Below are 23,274 nucleotides of genomic sequence, written 5' to 3'. Positions count from 1 at the left end.
ATTTCTTGAAAGAAAAATCGGTATCTCTAACTCTAGGTAGAGGTCTGCCTCGCTCTCTGGATATTATAATCTCTGACACTTCGCCTCGCATACCTTTACATATTAAACGTAGTCTTCATTTTTGTACGCGTTCGGATAGTCTCCCGTGAGAGCATAAATATCCGCAATCCGCTCGTATAAAATCGGCTAAGCTCCGTTTCACCACTCCCGTGTGCGCGCGTTTCCTTCTAATCTCGACGCGTTCGCTCGGCGTGCCGATACGTTCCATCCGGTGGTTCCAGCGCGCGTTCAGCCCCGTCGCGGGCAAGTGGAAATGTGCGTCGCGGCGCGCTCGAACCGGGGGCTCGCGTCAGCTTCGGCGGCGGGTTCCTCGCGAGGATCACGAGGGCGGTGAACGTGTTCGCGAACGCCGCCTAGTTACGCTAGGATATGTTGCTCGTAAAGATGTGTCGTTTACGTAAGTCATGTAGTCATCTATAATTCACTTTAAAAATCCCGGTTTACGGTACTGCCTTTAATAATAATTAGATTAGAATCATATTATTTATATATGTATAACGTTATATATACGGTGCGTATCGATCGTACTGGATTATTTTACAATGCGATTTAACCGCTAGCACACGAGAACGTACGCGGTTCCAACGGAAAACATAAATGACACGTAGCGTGGATGCGATGGGGTGCGGGTTGTCGATGACGTATTTTTTCATCAGCTTTTAAGGTTCGAATTCGACGAATTTTTTCTTTCTGCCTCGCGTTTCGAGTGACCTCCCGGCTCGTGGACGCGTCCAAAGGTGATCGACGATCGAATCGAGCGCATTATAATTATTACGTAGATCGCTTTTGTACAATTCGCAAAGAGGAGATGCTACATTGTGTGCTTTTGTTACGAGCGAAGCACTTTTACGCATAGATAAATTAGTCCTAGGAGTACGAAGGAGACTAGTATCTGCGTTTCTATCCTCGAGACGAGTTCTCGGTTCTTCTAAGACTCAGAAACAGATACTACTCTAGTCTATCCGTTTCTGGCTACCTCTAATTTCGTTACACCCTCCTTTGTACAGCAACTCGTTTCAGTATACTCGACTCTACTTACTCCTTTACATTTAGATAATTGTTACGGGCTGTTCTCCGTGGGACGTGGGCCAAGTGCTTCGCCGTCGAGTTCAGCGCGCGGAAGTGAGTCTCCACTTAATTATTTACAGTTTGCACAGTCGAATCAGTTCGTCTTCAGAAGCTCGCGTTCAAGCTTAAACCGATCATATCGAGTATTTATTCTAGGAAATCGAGATTTTTGCGCCGCTTCCGCATTCTGAGCCCGCCGCGACGCCCGTGCTCCGCGGACCACCCCGAAATGGACTCGCGAACAAATCAACTATTACAACTAAATATTCGAATCAAGTTTGCAATCGAATATTATACAATTCGAGGCTGCGATCCGTCGATTATCTGGACGCGTTACCGACACCGCGAGATCAACAACTACCACTGCCAATCCTTTCCGAGATTTGATATTCGAGCAAACGAGCAAAAATTCAACGAGCTATCAATTACGCGATATAAAATTAATAATGTCCGATAAAAAATGATTTGCGTTACCATATCACATATCTTCTTCTTTGTATTTCTATCAATAAAACATATCGTTCGCCAACGTAGCCCAATAGTTAATGATGCGTCTCGGAAAGGGTTAACAGTCCTCCATCAAAGAAAGCAACACAAGAGCAACCCTAAGAAAGGAATCGAAGTAAATTAAAAAGAAAAACACAAGAAATTGGAATAAAATAAACAGAAAGCCAACAGTGGCGTTTGTCGCCGTGAATCCATCGGGAATCGTGTACGATAGGCCTGCGTACGCAATCGGAGACCACGCTCGAAAGAACGATTACGGTCTGGAATAAGGGGGGCGGGGGGGATGGATTATCTGGTGGGATGGTAGGGATATGAGGGGAGTTGTGCACTCGTGACGAAGAATAAGACGCGAAGACGATGGGCCTCGCCTAGATTTGAGCTTGACTTACGCTAGCCACTAGTTGTAATAGCCTACCGATAAAGGTATCGATTACGAGTAAGTATAAATTGTAATTACACGCACACGCAGCACGCACGCGCACACGCACACAGTGTACAATATACAGGGATAGATCTTTCTCGCCTGGTGCCCCTCCGTCTGAACGAGGGCGTTACACGCGTGAACGAACGCTATCGCGAGCGTATCCATTCTCTAATATCAATATATCATCTTCGAGTACGTACACGTAGACCTCTCGAGAGTCTTGCGTGGTAATAAAACTGTGTTCGTTCACGGAGAAACACTGTCGTTGCATCGACGTGTGTCGAGGGTCGAAGAAAAGGGAACGTTCATTTTCAAGGATTTTTCTTTCGTCCTCTCTTCGAACGACCTTTCTCCCTTCTGCGGGATACGAACATTCTCCTATATCACTATATAGCATCTTGCGTTCCCCTTATCGCCTCTTTCTCTGGTTCTCTATTAGTTTCACAATTTTTTTTGTTTAAAATCTACGCTCGTTAATTTAACGTTACAAGAATCAATGAGTATGTTCTGAGTTGTTCGATTTAGCCCCTAAAAAAAAAAGTAAAGATAAGAAGTAGAAGAGAAGAGAACAACGGGTAACGGCTGCCCCGTGGATCAATCCATATTTGTGCTCGACGAAATCGATTACGTAGTCGATCCCCTAATTAATAGTATATTTATTTACATGTACTGGCGCTCTCGCACACGCAAACGAAAAATGAGAATATGATTTCTTCTCGACCACCTCGCTGGCCCGTCCCGGTTCATTCATCGGTGAACCGATGGGCGCCTACGCCACTTACTTCCTAGCCTAGTGAACCTATCCTAACGATAGATTTTAGAGTTTAAAACGTAATCCGTCGACAGTTAAACTAACCATCTGTCGCGCTATCTACGACGAAAAAACGAATAAAAGAAGACAGAAGAAGTAGAAGAAAAATAAAAAAAGAAAAGAACATCTTTGTCATATTTGGCTATTTCACACGACTCTTTGTGTCATCTTTTCCCCCTTTCCCCGTGTTTCATTTAATCGCGACATTTTTTTTCCCCTCGGTCAGAGTTTTTTGTTTCTTGCGTTTCGCCCGCCTCTGTCTATTTCTCTCTTTCATCCTCGAGTCTCCATTCACTCGTCGTCACTCGCATTCCTCTTCACTTACTCCACCGTTGAGTCACGCAACGACTTACTTATATATTTATTTATATATATATATATATATATATGCATATATTTATTACGATAAATCTTCACTTAACTAGAACTTCTTGTTTTCTCCTCTAACAGGGATTATCACTCACTCGGCTCAATGTGCGTACCATTTCCCTTTCGCATATTTTTTCCTCGTTTCTTCCTCTCTGTCTCGTATGCGTTTCACACCCCCTGATCTATTCGAGTACTCTGTGTTTATGTGTGTCTGTGTTTATGTGTGCGAGTCTCTCTCTCTCTCTCTGGCGTGTCATCTTTTTCCTTTTTTCTCCCGTTTCTCTCGATTGCTTTCATGATTGCGTTTCTTTAAATAACGAAAGAACAAAATCGCGCGGCGGATCTCTCCGATTGATCGCTCGATCGATCGAGAAGCGGATACCGAGAGGGAATCTGATCGAGAATGCGACTGGAAATCGAGGAACTTGAACGAACGTGTACGATGTATTCATCGTATGAGATGAGAAATAAAAATGAAGAAAGAACGAAATGAAAAGTTACGCGTATCTTAGGTGGACAGGGTCGATTATTGAATCGCGTGTCGTTCAAGGAACTTGAAAGCACGTTTTGAGAGGCTGTTCTAGAAATCTTTTTGTAAAATAAAGGATCAGTCTATTAATTTCAACGTATTAATTTCATCGTCACTCGACTCGAACAGAATCGTGTTTCATTATTTTAAGGATTTACTTCAATTCTATCATAGTTGTCGGTGAAAACGATTACTAACGCGCGGGCGACCTTAGTTCGATCAAGGAATTGAAGTGACTCATTTTACCGAGTAAAATATTAATATTACTGGCTGTGCTCGATCAGTAATTCGATCGGTGTTCTGGTAAAACTGTTTCATGTGTACACGCGCAGAATGATAATTCTATATCACTGGAATCGATGAAAGACCTGCTTGCGACTGACTCACTCCTATCAAAGAGTTTCGAGCTCTGAACGAAAATTCCTAAATTGTTAATGTTTCAATTCCTCCACCGAAAGGTGTAAAAAAAGAAAAAAAAGATAAGAGAGCGTAGATACCTCGATCGACAAGCTCCATGAACCTCCCAAAAAATAAAACTATCGTCTCTAAAAAAGAATGGCTGCCACAATGTGGCATGAAATTGATTGGAGCGCGAACGAGGTTGTGAGTATTCAGAAAAGCTGCGTTACGTTGCTCTAATTTCGATTAGGAACCGGTAGAGACTAATTCGACTGGATCCTGGTCTCCCAGAATGTCCATCGGAGTTTGTCTAATGGTCCTTCTCTGTTTCCCGTCTTATTTCTACACTATTTTCTACAGCCGTGTTTTTCAGTTCGCGAATCTACGCACACACACGCGCGCAACATAGACACACACATATATTTGGCATAGAAACTCTACCGGTCGCGCGCAACTGCCTCGTCGTCCCTTTCTCTATCTCTTGGCTAGCTACCCGAAAACGTCACGTGTATCCATTCTTCTTTCTCGCGGATCACCGAATGTGTCGACCGGCGTTTGTCACCGGAAGTCGCGTGTACCTCGTCGACACGAAGGAAGAGTTCCTTTCCGGCAGCCATTTGCGGGAGCTCCCGCCATTTTGTTGTTCGTCGAGCCGCACGCGTCGCCGCGGTTAGTGAGTTAATCTAATTCGATCGAGTGACATTCTACGACAGTTAAAACATTGAAATAAAAAGAAAAAGGAACTCGTCGATACGTCGAAGAGAAAATGAAAAGTTCCGCGTTAATTCTGCTGGCTTCCGTCTTAGAATCCCCTCCGTTAACGATACGTTTGCGCTCGTCCGCTTCTCAGCCACGAAATCAATGAATTATGTACAAAATTCCTCGTGTGTATTCATCCCTTATATCTGAAATCCCTTGCCAGGGAAAATCCCCGGCGAAATAAACATACAATGATGTATAATTAACGTAACACGCGTATGCAATTAAAATATCCCCCGGTTTCATACCCGATAAAACTTCCCGCTACTGTAGACGCAAGTTTTATTTTAAAAGTTTGCCCCCAACGATAGAAACGTGCACGAGCAACGAATTGCATAATTACAATTGATTTCTAGAGAGATCAATTATATCTATATCTATCTACCTATATATATTTATATGTATATACACACGTATATATACACGTACACCGGCTACATATTCGATACGTTAACCGCCCCCTCCCCCTCTATCAGTTTTTCAACGTCGTAGAGTCGGAATGGCTGCCGGGTCCGAACTCGAACCCGAGACGAAACGGACAGATCTAACGACGCGATGCCACGCTCCCTTGCCACGAATTTCGACTAAATAGCTTTAGAACGCTTCGAACGGACCTCTCTAATCTCTACCGTAATCCTATGAACTGTAATCCTGCCACGTATCTTTCATTTCCACCCTTGAAGCAATACGTTTAGCCCGTTCGAATCTCCCGCGTGTTGTGTTGCCAATGCTTGACTCAATTTAACCGGTCCTCTTTCTCTGCTAATTCAGTTTACCAATTCCTCTCCGTCAAGCCTCTCTCAACCCTCTTCGGTCGATTATCGATCAGGGTTCGAAAGTTCGACGACGCTACGGCGGACCACCGCGTCTGCCCAACCGCTCGCAACCCCAATCGAGAACCATCTCGAACTTGAAGCACGCCTCGAATCTAATTTCAATTCAAAGCGTCCTACCAACTTTCCCGATCTATAACCTTCGACCTCTTCCTCTGCTGGTACAGTCCAACGCGTTCGAGTTATCTTCTGGTCGCGACAATTGGCCAGTTGCTTTCTTCATTTACTGTCCATTTTGAAAAGATTCTGAATTTTTTACCTCTATATTCGTGTACTGTCTATTGTAGACTAAATACTCTAATCGACGCGAGGGTCTAAAATTTTCTTTGCAGCTGGTTCAAATTTCAACTAGGTTTCGGATCTATTATAATTTGGAAGCGAAGCGTTCTACCAGTTCTCTTGGTAGCTAATTCTAAATTTTACCGCAGACTTTGACAATTGGCCAATTGTTTCATTCAGAATTTTCTTCTCCAAGATCTAGGACCTCGTATTTCCGCACGGTGGCACCTCCGTGGTCGACTCGGTGGTTTGGACTCCGCTGCGAACGACGTCCACAATCGTTCCCGACAAAAGCCACGCTCTTGTCCCGCGTCGACGACAGCTAAAGTCGATGACCTCGTATCGGTGCTACGAAGAAGGCTAGCGTCAGCATGCGTGAAGGATCCCAGGCATCGCTTCGTGGGGTGGACTCGTGATCTATGACGGATGACGATGATTGATTGTGTCGAATATTTTGTTTTTTTTTCTTTTCTCTCTTTTGTTCTGGTCATGTTCGGCTGAGTATAACGGTGTACTTTTGGAAGGCTCGCGCTTTGATATCCAACGATCTTTAATACGGCGTGAACCTGTTGTAGCCGCCCCTGTATACTGTCGCCTGCGAATGGAAATCGTTTGCTCGATCAGTTGGAATCAAAATTAAATTCAGAATTTGTGAGGGAGACATTTGTGAGGGACTGTCGTAAGCTTTGATCAACTCGGCAAGATTTTTAATTGTTGTACAAATAGCAATAAGTCTCGCAGAAAAATTTCAGAAATGATTATATTTACCCCATAGCCGGCTACTGGTCCAATACCATGTCCAAGGTAGGGGTCGGCGTACTCACGTCCGTAACTGTAACATCATCACGTTAAGCATGTTAAAATTCATCGTTCGTCTCCAATCGCTCGCTGCTGGAATGGACAAATGTTGTACAATGATGGATAGACAGACAGAGGAGATACAAACTTAGGATTTGTCTATGGATTTTCGATAGGACTATCAGGTCTTTCGGTAGGGCAAACATCAGATTGTTGGCGCTCGGTGTATCTGCGACTTCTAAGAGCTCGACCACGATGGTGTCTGCAAGGAACGGGCTTCTCATGTACATACACCTCTTTCGATAATTTCAATTTCGAATTCATTATTCAACATCGCGAGCATTGATTACTATCGACATACATTATCGTCATCCCTTATGGTTTCAGTGTACACGTTTCCATGTAACGCTGCACGAATTGATCGCGTTAGAGAAGGGTTGATCGCAGATGCCGCGCACGTACGTACCATAAGAGATGAATGGAACGAAACAAAATGCAATAACTAAATCAGCGTTGAGCAAAGTGTATTTAAAAAAGTATTCGAACGACGAATTCGTAATCTCGGTAATGAATCGCGCGTCGAATGCCCGCGGAGTATGCGTCGTCTCTCGAACACTTTTCCATATCCACTTTGGCCAGGTTGCCGAGCGGAGCCCGAGGGATAGGGCTAAGGAGGGCGTCGAAGGGAGTAGTGGTGCGCTTACCCCGCGACTGCGGCATATCCTGCGACCGGTTGTGCCGCAGCTGCAGCTGCGCTGTATGCGCGCGCAGCCACTGCCGTGTAGGTCGCTGCAGCTGCGTAGGTGGCCTGCTGCGCCGTCGAGAGGGGCGTCTTCAGCAACGGTGACGCTGCAGCTGCTGCTGCCGCGGCCTGAAACAGGAACCATGACCCGCCATGCAAGGCTCAAGCAAGCTCCAAGACAGACCAGACAGGGTGTCCTAGCGGAGAAACGGTACTAACGCGTCCTCTTACCGCGGCTCGTGAAACCCCCTGCACGCTTTGCAAATATCCCCTTAACGAGGGACGCGGCTCGAGAGCCGGAGGGGTGTCGGAGGTGCAGGCATTCCGGGGTGCCCTCTACAGGCGAAACGGGACAAGGGTAATTCCGAGGAATTTCTGAAGGGGAATTGGCGAGAATTTTTCACGGTTTTCTGTACAAGGGTTGTGGAAAGAGGGTGGTTTTTAAATTCCCAGCATTCTCGGAGTTTATACCTTTTCGAGGGGAATTGGTTAGGATCTTTTGTGTATTTCTGTACAAGCGGCTGTAAGAGAGGGTGGTTTTTAGATTCCTTGAATTCCAGACGGTTTTGAAATTCGTTGGAAGGGGTGAGGGAAATTGATTAGGTTCTTTCACGGTACCTATCCCCTTTAAGGGGGTTTGTACGAAGAGGTACATTTTTTTTTCCTCGACTCTTATAATTCAAATAGTTTTCTACTTTGCAACGTGCAGGGAATTTGACGAGCGCGTAGTCAAAGTGCACGGATGGAACGGACAAGCGTCGCTGGTCCACGATATTTTCCACGGCGTTGTTTACTCAGCCTGAAAACTTTTATATTTCGACGCGTTCTTCAAACAACGCGTGCCGTCCCATCCATACGCTACGGTGCAGATAGTAAAAAGTTTCGAGCACTCAGCTAAATGTGGTTCTCGAAGCTACTGCTTTTCGTCGATCAAAAGCTTAAACAGGAGGCATGACTTATGTACAAAGAATGATGCGAGAATGATCGTACGTTATTTGCTCGTTGAAATCGATTTCTGCGGCGATTACATACAACGATTACCCTTTCCTTTCTCGTCCGTGAAAATTCCTGTCCCCAATACCCCAAAACAACCCTCTAAAAAAAATAATTCACGATCGCAATTCGTTTGCTCCAAGTTAGATGGACAGATATTTACAGAAATAATAGACGCGGATATCGGAAGTGAACCCTCGTATTATAAAAAGGGGAAATTAAACGCCAGGAGGGATTTAACGATAACCGTTCCGGATGACTCTCGAACGCGGCGAGTATCGATGTTCACGAGGAGATCGAGGCGTGTTCGCGCAACGTGCCATTCGTTATTGGGGAAACGAGGAATCTACGCGCATGCATCTATCTAGAGTGCAAAGTGTGCCTCTTCTAAAGATATCTTTCCATCACGGGATTTTACCTGTCAAAACGCTCTTACGCTAGTTTCGGTTCGTATCTCATTGAATCGTGACATACGAGGATAAAAGGATCCCTCTTCAACGCGCCGTATAATAGATACCACGTTTTTCAATTTCCAAAGGGATTTCCAAAGAAAAAAAACGAAGCAAAATTCCTAATTTACACCCAACGCTCGAATAATCTTCTGGTAAACGAAATACCTCGACATTCTTGAGATTTTAGAATGGGCTATGAGCTTCAAACGTTTCAATTTATCGGTGAAAGAAATATAGAGGTCGATCCTAGCGAATGGTATCAGACTTTGGGTAGGATGGATCATGCGAATTCTCTTTTACGTTGGTAATTACACTTGACGTCAGTGCAAGGTTCCTCGTTCTCTCACAGAATTACCATTCGACGGATTGAAGCTGAGCTTATTCCGTTACCGTTCTTCAGAGCAGCGCTTAAGTGCATCAGAATTAAATCCTGCCATTACTTCTGTTCCGTTTTATTAAACCTACTCCCCCTCTCCTCAGTTGTAATTTCGAAATCATATTACCAGGCGAAGAAAAGACTTATATTCTTTCTCGAACGAAACTCTAGGCGTCGATCCATCATTCGAGGATGAAGAATTCGAGATCGGTTCTCTTGCTAATGAAACGTGAATCATTTCGAAGGTTGAAAATCCTATAGTTCATTATATACTTTCGCTAAATACGGATGAGAAGCAAACTGATGTTTAAATTTCTCTGGGCATAATTAGGTTTCCCATTTTTTTTTACTTAATTCGTTAAAACGAAAGGAGGGAAACGGCGACTTTGCGAAAGGTCACTTCAATTAAAAAAGGTTTCGCATCGCTACGGCAACGAATTAATCCTTTTCGTTGGTATATAACGAAGGTTGCGAGGATTATATCGTATAAAGGACTCTTAGAGTGCATCTAGCTAAGCGTTTCTTTAGCGAAGGAACGGTTTCTTCCGGAACCGGTGAACGTTTTTCAAGGCGTGGTGATTAATGATTGTTCTCGGGGAGACTCGTTTTCTTTCGCGTGGCGTGTATCGAGCGAGCTTCTCATAAATCACGAGCTTTTGCGCAATAATTGCGGTTAATTTTTCCTCCTGCGAGTGACTCGAGTAATTTCGATGGGAAGCCAAGGTCTTTCGATATCTTCGATCGAGTGTATTACAAAAAAAGACCACCCCATTCACTATCCAATTAAATCCTTTCGGGTATCTTAAAAAATGTTGCCAACAAACTGTCGCAGTAATTTTTGTTTAAACTACAAATTCTACAGAAACGAGAAAAATATCGATAAAAAAAACCGCTGGAGAGTTTCCCGTCCCCTGTGTCATTCGTTTTCCACGAACGCATCAAAATTATGGCTTTCAAATATTGGATTAATTTTGGAAATATCGCACATCGCCAACTAAAATGAACGCATTGTCGTCGAATATAAATACCAATGAAAATGCCATGAAAGCAACGAACAATTTATTTTTACACGGAACATTCCAAATTGCCTGAACAATTTTTATAAATAACGAGTCGCGAATGGCATACGAAAGGGACGAAAATGCCGAGAAAAATCGGATTATCGGAAATGTCATATATAAATCGAATCCTGCGATTTTACGCGGGGCCATCTCACGAATTACCAAAAGCGGAAACGAGGGAAATGTCTTCGAATGTGTAGTAAATATCAATAAGAACGCGTTAGCGGTCCCATCGGTGTCGTTCGAGACGCCGGAAGCAAAGCTCCACGCCTCGTCGCTTCGGCTGTCGCGAAACTTTCGTTAATAATTCTCCTGGTCGGGGGGAACGGCGACAGGTTGGCAAACCAAAACACGAGTTTCGACGGCGCCGGAAACTTCGACGCGGACGCGTCAAGCCGTATTGTCGCGGAGGACCGAACAGGCCGGGGCGCGAACGCGGAAAGAAATTTCCACGGAGCGGAGGTGGAGAGAGAAGAAGAAAAGAGCGAAATACGCGACGAGGAAAAATGTTTCTAGGTCGCGGTTGATATCCAAACGCGGGACACGTTTCGCGCGGAACGATTTCGGGGTGGAATATTCCGCGGAATTCGGGTCGAGTGGCTCTCGACGCGGCTGCCTGTTCTCCGCGCTGTTTAGCCAACCAAAGCCCTCGAATGGAGAAATTATTTAACGTTCCTTGGGAATCCTGCTACTTATTATCCAGCTGCGTTTCGAGCCGGTAACTGAGATTGGAAAATGGTTGGCAGCGACGTGGAAAAGAGATTCCGTGTCGTTTGTTTGATGTTGTTTTTAGGGGTGGATTCGACGAGGACGTTTCGATGACGTTGCCATAGGATTGCAATAGTCCCTTCTTTCGTTGAAAATTTTATTGCGTTATGATGTTGTACTTCTTGGAGACGACGTTGAATCGAATACGAAAGTCTGGAGCTGACGTTTGACTAATGCAAAGCTGTTCTACTTAATCTTTTCGCTGGATACACGAACATGTGCTGAAGTGAAATCTCGTGCTTCTGGTTTAGCGAGTTGAAGATTTGTTTAATATCGTTGCGGGAGATGGACTTGATGAAAATGTTCCGCGAGTAGGTGCTAGTGGGATTACGGTAATGTTTTGTTGGGAAGGGAGTTAATGTCTGACTTATACGAGGATAATCTACTTTACGCTTCTGCCGATGTGAATACCGAATTTCAAGGAAACAGGTAGCTGCGTTTTCATACGAATCGTGGGCGTACAAGATACATTAGGAGCGAGAGAAAATAGGTGTTTATTTTTCACCGGGAAATACATATTTGCTTTGCAAAAGTATAACATTCGAAAATGTAGCAATACGTGTATTATATTCTGTTATGTTTCCCTTTCAGGGGAAATGTACATTTGCTCTCGGAAAATGGCCAATAATATATATCTGTATTGTACGTTCTCATTTTTTTTCTAAATGTATCGCACTAGAAAAAACAGGGATTGTCACAATTATTGTACGTCCACGAAATGAAAGGGTGAAAATTTCGGATAAAAAAATGATTCTTTCGCAGCGATTCACGGAAGAAATATCAAATTCCTGCATAGTGCTCCGCAACGATTGCAAAATTCCGATACTTTAGCTAAAGCAGCCCAAAGTGCTCCAAATGGAATCGCAATTTCCCTAAAAAAGGAAAAAAAAGGAAACGCGTAAAGATGTTCGCGTTCGATGGACTAGAATTACGGCGCGGTTAAAAGGTGCATCCCGCAGGGTCAATTAACTCCCGGTTATTTTCGAGGGTGGACGGAAACCACCGTTACAACGCTCGCCAGGCGGCTTCCAGATGATCGTTTACCTTTTTTCCCGCGACCCTTTCCGCTTCCACTTCCCAGGCGGAAAGCTCTGCCTCGTGAAACGGCGAAACCGCAGCGGCGATCTCTCGTTTACGCAGGCCCGATTCACGGGTCAGATATTACGTTAACGATCTCTTTTCTCTCTCGACGTATCCGCCTCGATAATTGCTCGCTTTCGACCCGCGACACTCTTTGGGCGCGACCACAACTTTCCGCGACCTGGCTAGGAAATTGAAGCCGATGGCTCGTAATTGCTCGGAAGATTTCGCACGACGACCCAGAATTTTTAAGTGGACGTCGAATATTTTAGAAATTGCAAATGGTGATCATGAAATCTTGTCGTTTTTCGAGAGAATAGATTTTAGCTTCACATTCGAGGAAGAGATAGGATCGCGCGCGATCAGAAAAATCTCGTTCTGCTTTCAATAATAACCGCAGCACTTGACGAGCGCGGTCGAAGACGGAAGTATCCGCGAAATAACCCGGAATGAAGCTGTCGGACACGCGAAATGACGCGACGTTGATTTATGGAGAGCTCGCTCGCCTCCGAGGAAGATCGTAAATTCTGGCGAGCACACGGGATTCTCCGCGGCGGTTAGTTCAGACGGGGCAAACGCATACCCCCGTGGCAACCGGAAGGGAATCGGAGCCGTTGGCGCGGCGCCCCCGCCAGGAAATTAGCCACGGGAAATTCTGTGGTCGCGATTCGACGCACGTGCGACGCCCAGAAATTTACGAGGCCGCATTTTTCCACCGCCAGGTATTTACTGGCTGCGTCTCGAACGTTCGTGCCTTCTTTACATTTCATCCCCCTCCGTCATTAACCGGTCTGCTATTTTTCTCATTTTTTTTTTACCGTTGCCGCTTTCGCTCCTCGCTGGAGCGTGAAAATTGTCTGATTTACGACGGTGACGAGCGATCTGTTTAAAATTTACCTATCGCGCGTGGGTAGATTGAGAAGGGAGGTGTATGCAGTTCTGATTTTAATCCCTTGACGTACGAATCGAATGAAGTTCAATTGTGAGAGACGTTTGCGTATGTCAAGAAGTTAAATTAGTTTCTTGAATTTTGATGATGCGGATATTGGTATCGATAAAGAAGCAATTAAATGGCTGAAACTAATTAGTACATACTCCTAAACGAGACCAGTGTTTAGATCAACTAGTGAAAACTCTGATAGGTAAAGCTAGCTTTATAATAAATACTTCTAACAATTGACAGACGTTTCCAAAGGAATACAACTGAGGTACAGCTAGAAGCTCTAGGTTCCTGCTAAAGATCCTCTGAAATATCTGGCAGCAACTTCCAAAAGTACCGTGTCATTCCATATTCACTAGAGATTCGTCAATAACCACGTCTAGCGTTCCTAAGGAGAAGAGGCATGCCTCCTATGTACACGTAAAAACGTTCACGAGACAGCTCTACACAGAAACAGGCCAGATACTGCCGCGAGATCGTCTGAATCACCTCGAAACTCGACCAGCGATCCGAACAAGCCATACCTATATATATATACATATACATTATGTACACGACGCGCGAGGCGAACTATACTGGGATGGAATGTTTCTAAAGTGGAAAGTTCCTCTCGCTGTGGAGATCGATACATCCGGAAGCAACTATTCCACGCTTTATAATGAAATCGCGACTCAACTAATCCCGGAATAAACACCGAAACCGCGCTAAGCGGCGATAAAATTTTCAACTTCTGTTTCTCGTTAAATCGCAAACGTTACCAAACCCCCCGTCAAGTTCCAAGCGACACCCCGGATCTTGAGTCGGAGGGTGAACGATCGGCTCGACGGTTCAAGGATCGAGTCCACAGGCGAGGTTCGCTCCTCGAGACGCTCGAGGGTGTCTTCGAGCATCTGGGATTCCAGCAGTCACTACATTCGCGCTGGTTTTCATCAAAAGCTCGGTGGCGGGGGCGTAAGAGGGGGCTTCCACCCTCGATTAAGTCGTCGGCGGAGAACTAATTTGAACGGGGCGAATCCGTCGCCGGGGGGTGTGACTCGGGACCGGAAGGGTGAACTCGGGACAACTCTAAACTAGCTAAACAACTCTTTCTAAGATACTCGCCGGCTCTGCGGAGTGCTCACCAATTGCAGCCGTTGCTCGCAGCTAGACGCGTTGGATCTTCGCGTTAATGGAGGGATGCTGTTCGGAAACGAGGGGAATTCCGTGTTCCCGGATAACTTCTTCTTTTGCTTTCGTTTGATTCGCGTTCGTATGTGTTAAAGGGAGGTTCTGCTCCTTTTTCTGTTCTTCGTGTTTGTCTAAAGAGGATTTGTCGAGACTTTTGGTCGCGCGAGCCAGAACCTCCCCCACGAGGAAACAGAGTGAAGGGGATGAAAGGGATCGGTATTGCGTTTCGCGATGTTTCCGCGCACTACTCGAGAGGAAATTCTTACGAAACCATTCGGAAAGTGATTTCACGATTGCACGATAACTCGAGGGATTGCAGTCGTCGCCGGGAGACTGTTTTCTCCGGTGGAAATAATTACACGCACACACACACACAGACATTACTTCTTACACAATACTCTACTGGCTCTCTCAAAATATAGTATCTCGCGTATCTCTACGTGAAAGCTTCAAACCCAAAAGAAAACGAGACGGAATTATAAAGATCACTTTCCAACAACGATAATAGAGAAGGTGGAAATAAAAAACAATATCTACCAATCGCATGCGTTACACTGATTGAAAAACAAAAAGGGGGGGAGAAAAAAATGTATATATTGTATTTATATATATGTAAGAATGAAAATAAAAGTGTCACGCATTCAGGAAGAAGTATAGAAGAGAGGGAGAAGCGAAAAGAACCGCGAAGACAAGTGGTGGACTTGATTATTTTGGGCATCAAAGGGCGCAGGTGATAAAAGAGACAAAGAAACAGTATCATTTGTTGCTTCATATCGAACAGAAGGTAAAGTGGCGGTGATACGGGTGCGAGACGGTGGCACGACAATCGGTGAGCACTCCTGTATCGGCCAAGTCCAAACGGGAGAAACCAGCAAGAAGATCGGACAAAAAAAGTAGAAAAAAAAAGAAGAGAGAGGGTTGGAGGGCAAAATAGTAAATGAAAACAAACAAACAACGGGCGAAGAAGAAAGTTCACTCAGGGCGGACCCTTAAAATTCCTACCTCCAGGGCGGGTGCTTTAGCCTGAAACACAAACGGCATACCTGAAAAGAAATTTCGGCCCAGATCGGGGCGGACGGTTTTTATGTGGCGTCGCATTTATCGGGGGATCGTTGTCGTTGGTGTAGTCGTTGACTACGCTACTGTTCTTATTACGAAGCCTACGAACGCGGCTTTCTTTTCGTTTTTCATTCATTTTCTACTCTTCGCGAGCGATTAAATCGATCTCGTCGAAGGTGTCCCGCGTACATATGTTTCCGACGAAATGAGTGAAGAAAGGGGTGAAAGGGGTGAAAGGGGACGCGAGAAATTAGGCGACAAAATGCAACAAGATGCCGCGCGATGTTTGTTCTCAAGAGACGTTTCCTGAAAATCGATTTGGTTGAATTCTAATTTCACAATGAAGAGGGTTGAAACTTAAAGAGGAGACGGGGTGTGTATAAAGACAAGTACTTTTTCCAAGGTTCTTTCAATTTTTGAAACATGTTTCTCACTGCAAACTTAGGAAACGTCTTTTGCGCGAAATAGAAGTAGTTTTCAGAGAAACAGATTTAGACTTTAGTACGTGAAACCTCAAGAGCAGTGACACGTTCAATGCGTTTCGACGTTTTCAACTTCGTTCGCGAAACTTTATTAGAAATACGATTTTACGATTAATGCAGCGAATTCAGAAACTTGTTACTTTTGCACGGAACGGTCTGAACGTGTCGAACAAGGTATCAACGAATTCGAAAGAGAGAGAGAGAGAGTGAGAGAGAGATTTTATTGAAATAGCAAAAGAGCATCAATCTTGCTACCCCATCGATAGTTAAAAGTCAACCGTATCTCCCTCGCGAACCGTACGAAAAAAGCAGTCGAAATCCATTTGCGAGTCCAACATTTCACGCGTATCTCGTCCTCCCATTATCGTCAGATTTTTTCGAGCGTATGACGTCGAAACAAGAGTACGGATCGCGGAACGCGAGAATCCATTCAAAATTAATTTTCATCCCCGCTCAGGCGCAGTGATGAACCGGGAAAAGGGTTGGTCGAGGGGTAGCTCGAAAAGCGATAGCTGTCGTTATCCGTTTTCTACGTCTGTTCTTTTGCACCCTCTCCCTCTCTCTCTCTCTCTCTCTCTCTCCCTCGTATAAAAACGAGATTCGCCATGGGTTGTTCGCGGACAGTGGGATGCTCGAAATGGGAGACGCTTGTAGAAGGGTGGCGGAGATAGAAAAAAAGAAGAGAGGGAAAGAAAATAGACGAACAGGCGGGCGAAAAAAAAAATAAATAAAACGGGCGAGTGTGACGATAGATGAAAGAACGCAGAAACGAGATAGGAATGGCGTAATTGTTATCGGGCTCTCTGCGTTTCACGTGTGTGCAAGCCTGGCAAAACGTGTCAACTAACGTCAGCTGTTGCTTGAGGCCATTCCAGCTAAACGGGTCCGGAACAGTTGCAGACTTTAGTCAATATTCCTGTGCCTTCTTTTCTCTCTGCTCTATTCTGTCTTTTTCTTTTCAATCGTTATTTGTTCCCTTCGTTTTCTATTTTATTTTCGGTACGTTTCGTTTCTCTTTTTTTCTTTTTCATTTTTGCCTCTCTTTTCCTTTGACCGTTCGGCGCTCTGTTTCGGCGACACGATGGACGACGCTTCGAATCGAGCACCGTATCGATTGAACTGAAGCACGGTAGCTTTTTTTTTTTTAGTAGCAACAATAAATTCTTAGTCGCGCAAAGTAAAAGCGTGTAACAGTTTGTCGTTGTTAGATACGATGTTCCTCATCCGATCGTTAAAGCGCAAAGGTTACTATGTCCCAGAATGGTAACACTTTTTTCTTTCAATAATTTCGCATGAAATTCTTCAACTGTAAACTTCGAATTTTTCTGATCATAAAATAAGAAGCAACGAGTCGGATTTAGTTAAAAAACTCTAGCTTTAAACGCTCGATGATCGCGATGCTTCAATTAATACCTGACGTATTCTACGCGGAAGATTGGTGGCACTTATTAATCTTGATTTTTCGTGTCGCTGGTTCAATCACGTTCAATTTTCTTCCCGTCGGCTAAACTGATCGGGCGGAGGAAATCGATAAACAAGCAACGATCAACCGGGTTCGTTTACCAATTAATCCACGATAATCTATCGGCAGCGTCTGAAGGGTGATCGATTAAGCGCGCTAACGTTTCAATCTGCCCGGAGGCGTTGCTCGATTTAATTAAAAACTCATTCGTCGACGCTCGCGGAACGGAAACAGAGCGCCGGCGACAAATTTCCGGCGGAAAATCAGGGGAATGTCGTGTCTCACCTGTAGCCTGTAGTTGGGATCCTGCGTTGCCGCGTGTGCTGCTAGGAACGGGTCGTAATAAACGCTGGAAAATAAAAATCGTCCTCGTTAATATCGTGCCTTTTCACTTCAATTATTTTTGCAACCAGTATCTCCTCCAATTTTCTATTAAAATTCTTTTCACTCTTCGCAATTTTCATTACCATATGATACCCCTATCATTCGCAATTTAGTTTTTAATATGGTTATTCGAATTGTTTCGAGAAATAGAAGACTTCTTCTTTGGAGACTTCGATGCCTGCAAGGCGCGTCTCTCCACGCCTTCTAATTGCCTCGAGTCAATCACGAAACAACTCTATTTCAATCCGCGCCAGAAAAGATACTGGTCGCTGTCGTCTCCACCCGAACGTAACATCCGTGAAAACAGGGTGGAAAATTCATCCCGTTGGTATTTGGAACGAGATTCGCGCGTCGAGGGCCCTCGCCTTGTCGACGCTCGATGCTTCGAACTCGTTTCAAGTTGCCAGACCGACAATACTGTATCGAAGGATCCGATTTAACTTTTCCATTTCACCGAGGGCCGCACTCGTGACTCGATGAATTTCACCCGCTTCGCGATGAAAGGATCGCGTTCAATCAACCCCCATCCTCGGAAATGTCTTTTATCGCCGATGTGTTTACCCGTCGAGTCCCAATTTTCTAATTCCACGTTCGAATCGAGGGGCCATCGAGCTCTCGATTTTTGCTCGAAACGATATCTCTACGGTTTTACGGTTTTTATAACCGAAACGCTTTTGCACAGTTGCGTGTTTGCAACTTTTATTTAGACGCGGCATGATTTCGATAGTTTAAGGATTAAATCGAACGAGAACGTTGCGAAACAACGTCAAACGGCGAGATAAAAGTATTTGGTTTATCGCGTTTCCAGCCCAGTCGAATTTATTCGTCATTGGTTAGCCGGGCTTTTCAGTTGAAGTCAACGAAAATTCATAAATCACGGCTCGCACGCCCTTCCTCTCTCAACGCGTCGCCATCATCATGATCGGTGGATCGGCGGAATCCAGACGCGTGACGAACGATTTCGATGCGCCCGCGACGGCTGGCCTTATTTATGACTAATAAAACCGGCGATTGATCGACGGGAAACTATGGTTTCGCCGCGGAAATATCGACGGCCCTGCAATTTTCCGCCACCCCTTTTATCCGACTCGCGTCATGCGGAATTGTTTAATTAACGAACGGGGCTATTTATCGACGCGTGAACGCGTTCACGTTCGTCCTCGCCCTCGAGGGAAATCAGTAAAAATTCCTCCATTACCCAAAAATTAAGGTAGAATAATTTTTACTATCGATTTTATTATCCTCTCCCCTAAAATTCTGCGCGAAATTCTTTTAGCTCTAAAAATCAAATCTGAAAAATGTCCAATTTTTTCAAATTCGTTCCTCTTTTTACGTCAAAATTACATATCGCGTGCCACCGTTATACCCCGAACGCATCAACGATCTCAAGGCCCGTCGATCAACCTGAACACCGTCGAAACGATCGAAACTACGCGTGCCAGTGCTTCCGTAACCTCTTCTCCGGTTAGATTTTTCCAACAAGTTTCAAACATCATCCCCCGTCCGAGCACCGATCGTTCGATCGCGTTTGCGAGAAGAAGGGCGTCGTTATCGCGGCAAATAGGCGCTCTCGTCGAACGGGAGACCGAGAGTGCCCTGTCGAGGGTGTTCTCTCTGGAAAGAAGCAGAAGAGAATGAAATAAAAAGGGAGGCAAGTGAACGTGCTTCGTCCCCGTGTGGAAGGTTAGAACGGCGCATGCTGGGTGGTGCACGGTGCAACGAGCGAGACGCGTGCAGCTGGTCGCAGCGGGTGGTTCCGGGGCGCGTGCTGGGCTCTCGATGACACTCGATGACCTACGCTGGCAAATTGGCGGGATTTCACCCCGCGTTGGTGATCGACTCGGCGAAACGCGAGACTGAAACGGCTGTTGGACCAAGTGTGAATTTCCGCGCGATGTATAGAGTAATTTGGGTCAGTGGTTCGGATACGACCGCGTATCGTGGAGAGCCTCGTTAAAAAAGAAAAATTGTCGGGCACAGGTGCGATGGTAGACGGTGGAACAGGTCTGTTGCAAAGTAGCCCGTGTCGCTGTTACTCTTTGGATAGAGACTGGATATTTATGTGCTTATGCAAGAGAGAATTTTATTTTGTCCCAAGTACGCGTTGTAATTTTATTACGAAATCAGGAATTTTCTGCTGTTCTGTTTAAGTTTATAATGTGTACAAGTGGAATCGTATTTCTTTAGAGGGTTGCATAACGATATCCTAGCCTTAGCGCTGGAACAAGCGCTCGAACAACTTCTTCTCTACGCTCTGTACACCGCGTGAACTTTGCCTCACCTCCTTTCATGGACTTAAACTGTGAATCTCTTAAACTTCGCCAGATAACTGTTTAAACTTCCAAACTCTCTCGCGCCAATTAAACCTCCCGGTAGACACCCATCGAACCCAGTGAACTTTGCTAGTCTGCAACAGAACTATTCACGTTCTACAACTTCGTCTGCCCGTTTAGCGCGATCTCTTCATATTCAATGATCGACAGAGTAAACGTATAACTCGGAAACTATCAACTTCTTGGACCAACCGATTAACAACGTCACTCGTTACAGTCTTTTTTCTTCGCGCGACGATTAGCGCGACAAATCGAAGCCCAGCGATCGCGCAACGTTCGAATCAGCCGCTGCGACTGTTCGAGCTCGAATCGAAATTAGTACCATCGAGGTTCTCGAAACGTGTCCAACGTGTCGTGGCGACGCGTGGACGTGTACTTACGTGGGCGCAAAGGGGTGCAGGGCCGTGGCTGCAGCGGCGGCAGCGAGCGGCCCCGGGTTCCTGGCAAGGGCCAACGCTGCTGCGCTCGTGGGGAAGGCCGCCCTCGCGGCGCCTACTCTTCCGCGTTGGATGGCGACTCCTCTCAGCGCGGCGGCTGCAACAACACACACAGAGGCACATGCGAATGCTTTCCTACCTTCTCGTATCAGTGGCACCGCTTTTACAGCCACGACGTGTTCCTATCTGCCGGCCATCACCGCTTCGCTGCTTCTGGCTTCTCGCACTGGGGGTGGCTCCTGTTAAACCTGGCCGACGACGAGACGAGATTCACCGCGTTACGTACGAATTTCCGTAGGAGACCGTAGCCACTTTTTAAGAGGATTTTTTAACCACGCTTGGAGGAGTTTGGAATGTTCCCGTTGATGTCAGCGACCTTTACGTACGCGAAGGAAGATGGTTCCCTTTTGAAATACGCGTGTAACAGCGATCAGGTGGCTAGAGGAAAGATCAGAGATGGGTGCGAAATTGGAGAAGTTCGTGGAGGCTCGTAAACCCGACGGTTCACCAGAAAACAGGTCTACCTTGAATTCGACTACTAAGGAGGAACTGGATTACGGTAGAACTTCGATTATCCGAAATATTTAATGATCTAACAGCGTCTTAATTGATTAGATAAAATGAACATAGAAGAATCAACCACGTCCAAGTATGATGAGCTAGTTTCGTACGAGGAAGAACAACAGGATACCAGTGCAGGATCCGCAGGAGCGGAGAGTCAACCAAAGTCCATCATGAAAACTAGCAAACAACGGAAGTATCGTCACGCGGTCAGATTCTTAGAGATACCTCACGTGTTAGAAGAACCGGAAGAGCGGGACGAGAAGCCAACCTGTCTGGTGAAGTGGCGTATATTCTGGAGCAAACCAGTGTGCAAAGTCATTAAGGCCATCGTTTTCTACATCGTACTGCCTTGCTCTTTGATTTACGTGGCCATATTCTTTCTGAGCAAGCTGAAGGCGAAGCTGGAGCCTATCCACAAGAGGAGATCATTCACTTGACGATCGATAAATCCTCCAAATTAGAGGGCGATCGCGATCGCAGATTATGGATTCATTGGACGTCGAGGAAGGCGCGAAGTTCAAGATGAATTCAATGGTGGATCTGCGAAACGAATTCTGCGACGTCAGAGAGAACGCAGTTTGCGCGAAGGTAAACGATATCCAGGAACGATGCGAATATTTCAAAAAAATTGCCTCTGGCGTCATCAGCGTCGAGAGAGACACTGGCTAGATGGTCTCGTCACGCTCCGCTGAATATAAGTGCCTTCCCGCCACTGGCGAAAGATATTTGCAACATCCACCGGTACTTGCGAACCCTCCTCTATAATTTGTACCCGACAAGCTGTGGATCGGTGAACATCCTTTCAAGAAAACGAGATTTCGTTAGTCGAATTTTTAAGAAATCGTCGGAGAAAGTCGGGAGAAGATGCATTTTAAAGGCGATCGTTACTGTTATCGAATTGTAAATATGGTTGGAAGAGTACAGAAGAATTTCACTCAGAAGCATCGAGGAAGAACGATTTTTTAGCTTCGATTTCTGTGTCTGGATGAAAATACGGTACTTGGAGCGAACAGCGTAAAGTGTAACCGTGGCCGGTTGGTCGAGGTTTCCGGTGGAAAGGAGCTCCGTGAAATAGTGCTGGCGATCGCCTCGTGAAAAGGGAACGAGCTTTCAACGTTGAACGACCGCGGAAAAGAAATTTCGTCGACCGATCGAGGGAAGAAATTAGAAAGAAATCGGCCGCTCGACTCGCTTATACCGGCGACGGAACGCTGCGGAGGCGACGCCACTTTCGGTGCCCGGAAATGGCCGCCGCATCCGGCCCCGATTGATCGCGGACAGACTCCCGTCCTTTGATCCGGACGGTGGAGCAATAAAAACAGATGTTTCTGCCTACCTTTTGTCCGCGGCGTCGCCGTGTGTGCATGTGCCTCAACTAAACTCGTGCCTTTCACGCTTCCGCGTGGCTCCACGGCGAGCTTCCGCCCCCGAAGAGATCAGGGAGCGCCCGTTACGACTCGCGTCTTTTGTTTCATTTTCTTTTCCCTTTTTTTTCTCTCTCTTCTTTCGAACGTAAGCTTTCTTTTCCTTTGGAAGAAGAACAAGCGACTTGAAGCGAATGCTTTTAGTTAGCGGCGCTCGATTAGTGTTACTTCCTTCGTTAAATATTAGTAGAAATGTGACGACAAACGATTTGAAATTTGAAACTTAGCAAAATGATGGCGAGTGTTCTTTTTCTTTTCTGAAAAATTGTCATTCGCAAACGCTCCGCAATCACTTCAAGAGACGGAGGCTGGCGCGGTCACCGGCACGAAGAGATAATACTCGAGCAGCTGGTTACAGGCTAGAAAACTGTATACAACGAGCAACAGTAAACAACAACAATCAACAACAACAATGGAATAATTATTAAAAACAAGTCAACTACCGTGCAAGTGTCGCACGTGTGGTTAGGCGCGGTGGTACAAAGTGGAAGTTAACGAGACAGCTTCCCGACTCTGGATGGTTACACCGATGCCGTAGCGAGGATCCGGCGCTAGTTTAGTATAGAAACTTGGGTGCACCGGGGAACAAGACTAGAGCGTGATGCATTTTACAGCAGGCACATTCCAAAAAACATTGGTAAGGTGGTTGTGATAGTTAAATAACAACAAAATCAGGTCAAAGCGACGACTTGATCCGAGGTCGAAGTTCTTTTC

General features: G+C 45.5%; 1 protein-coding gene across 1 annotated transcript in view; it reads right to left on the bottom strand.

The window, feature by feature from the left end:
* Window positions 1–6,028: 6,028 nt before the first annotated feature.
* The window catches only part of LOC143426291 (uncharacterized), a 292,096-nt gene continuing 274,850 nt past the window's right edge, over window positions 6,029–23,274 (bottom strand). The window contains exons 21-26 of the mRNA XM_076899644.1: window positions 20,516–20,669; window positions 17,704–17,767; window positions 16,805–16,831; window positions 7,541–7,707; window positions 6,807–6,870; window positions 6,029–6,633 (exon numbers count right to left, since the gene is read on the bottom strand). Coding sequence (XP_076755759.1) covers window positions 6,589–6,633; window positions 6,807–6,870; window positions 7,541–7,707; window positions 16,805–16,831; window positions 17,704–17,767; window positions 20,516–20,669 — 521 coding nt within the window. The 3' untranslated portion in view covers window positions 6,029–6,588. The remainder of the gene's footprint in view (window positions 6,634–6,806; window positions 6,871–7,540; window positions 7,708–16,804; window positions 16,832–17,703; window positions 17,768–20,515; window positions 20,670–23,274) is intronic.

Source organism: Xylocopa sonorina, chromosome 8 (genome assembly GCF_050948175.1).
Source record: "Xylocopa sonorina isolate GNS202 chromosome 8, iyXylSono1_principal, whole genome shotgun sequence".
NCBI lineage: Eukaryota > Metazoa > Arthropoda > Insecta > Hymenoptera > Apidae > Xylocopa > Xylocopa sonorina.
The sequence above is the reverse complement of the archived record's forward strand: the minus strand, read 5'-3'. Positions and strand labels throughout refer to the sequence as shown.